Source organism: Cyprinodon variegatus, unplaced genomic scaffold (genome assembly GCF_000732505.1).
Source record: "Cyprinodon variegatus isolate N-32 unplaced genomic scaffold, C_variegatus-1.0 Scaffold341, whole genome shotgun sequence".
Classification (NCBI taxonomy): domain Eukaryota; kingdom Metazoa; phylum Chordata; class Actinopteri; order Cyprinodontiformes; family Cyprinodontidae; genus Cyprinodon; species Cyprinodon variegatus.
Window position 1 is genome coordinate 686,369 of NW_015150794.1, and position 1,962 is coordinate 688,330.

The 1,962-nt window shown below is 39.0% G+C and overlaps 1 protein-coding gene across 5 annotated transcripts in view; it reads left to right on the forward strand.

The window, feature by feature from the left end:
- Positions 1-1,962, forward strand: part of phka1 (phosphorylase kinase, alpha 1 (muscle)) — a 49,835-nt gene that overhangs the window by 36,685 nt on the left and 11,188 nt on the right. For all 5 annotated transcript variants that reach the window (XM_015385498.1, XM_015385499.1, XM_015385500.1 and 2 more), the window contains exon 22: positions 1,588-1,741. In XM_015385498.1, coding sequence (XP_015240984.1) covers positions 1,588-1,741 — 154 coding nt within the window. The remainder of the gene's footprint in view (positions 1-1,587; positions 1,742-1,962) is intronic.

Here is a 1,962-nt window from a genome sequence, read left to right on the forward strand (position 1 = left end):
CTACTTATTTTTGTCCAGCTTTAACATCGGTATCGATATCGGTTATTGGCTACATGAGTTTTAAAATATCGGATATCGGCCAAAATCCCAATATCGTGCATCCCTAGTTTTAGTCTAAATGATGAAAATCAATTTTAATCTGAGTCATATTATAGTCATGGCTCATCCAGGCGGTACTACTAGGACCCGTCATATAGCCTTTGAGTACCGACAGGCCCACCCGTTCCTTACCTTCTTCCATATGGCGCTTGAGATTCGTTGTGTTCTTCCCTGCCATTTTGAAGCCGCAGACTCTTTGCTGGCGTCTTTCCTCCGGTCTCTCCACATCTTGGCCACCACCGGCATCTGCAGCATCATCAATCATTATCATGCAGGTTGTTTTGTTGTCCTTTACATTGTAAACGAAATGGCTCCATACATCCAGGCCCTGTTTTCGCCCCGCTCCTCCAACAAACCTTACACCGGTATCCGAGCCCAACGCAATGACTGCAAAGTTAAGCTAGCAACGGTTAACTGCTACCAGTGATCCTAGGAGTATAAAGCCCTCTGTTACTACTGATTGAGCAGCGCCATGGCTTGTAAATTCCGTCTGGTCTTAGTCTCGTTAACGAAAATCCTTTTTTATTAACGTCATATTTTTATTTTGCGGAAACAATCTTTGTGCGTCATCATCACGGGAAAAAGGGCCATTAACGAAATATTTTCGTCATCGTCCTGGTTGACGAAATGAACACTGTTTCAAACATAATATAGAAAAATCACAGTTTCGAAATTAACAGGATTTGTTTATTTTTTCCCATATAATGGTGGAAACAGATTATATCAGGTGGCTAAAATGTCTGATCTCCGTTTAATAAGTTTGGCAAATAATGATCAAATGTGACCAAATCCACAGGGTTTGTTGTTAATGAAGAGAAGAATAAACACAGTTAAAGACTTGCAGGTAAATTAATTTCTTCCCATGTTATGGAGGGGGAACCAATTATTTCAGGCAGCTGAAATATCCATTCTCTCCTCCTCCCATATCTTTGGGAAATAAAGAGCAAGTGTTTCCAAATTCTCAAAAATTATATCTGATAGCATGTAGTATACTAGAAATGTCCTTAATCCAGTAATCTGTCATATTTTACATTAGAAGGGGATTTACCAGAAAGTCTACACTCTCGTCTTCACCCTCAGGGCTAAGCCCCTGATCTCCTAGAATACTAGATCCGCCCCTGTCCGGAGATTTGAAATCCAAAGCTTTTAGAATAGAATAGAATAGAATGGAATAGAAAATCCCTTTATTGTCCCAAAATGGGGACATTCTGGTGTTTATAGCAGCAAAAAGATTATAGAAAAAAAAATGGTCACCTTAGAAAAATGTATAAGAATAACATGATAGTGAAGAGTTAAAAGATAAAAAACAAAATACTGTACTATAAAGTGTTTTAACAATATAAAATTGCAGAAAAAGAAAAAAAGTGGGACAAAAATGACAGTTGAGAAGATATAACTTTTCTTTGTCAAATATGCAGAGTATATGAGGAAAAACAGACTGGCTGTATGAAGATCTGCAGTTTAAACCTGTTGTCTGCGTGTTCTCAGAGGTATGGAGTGGGACACCGGGCTGCATGGGAAAGGCTCCACAGTCAAATCTCTGCTGAGCGAACTTTATGAGAAGGCTGGTGACCTCAAGCACTGGGGCCTCATCAGGATGATATCAGGCATGCTGAAGAAGAAGGTGGAGGAGCTCGACTCGGTATGAAGCCATCTCTGCACCAAAAAGCATCTTCGTTGTCCAGAATTCAATCCCTATTTGGAATTAATCTAAAGTTGATTGATCTGGTCATCGACTGACGATTAATTAATGAGCAGAAATATTCTTTAAAAACAATTTTCTCTTTGGGCGTGCTTCGGTGGCGCAGTGGTTAGTGTGCACATATATATCGTGTATATATATATATATATATATATATATAT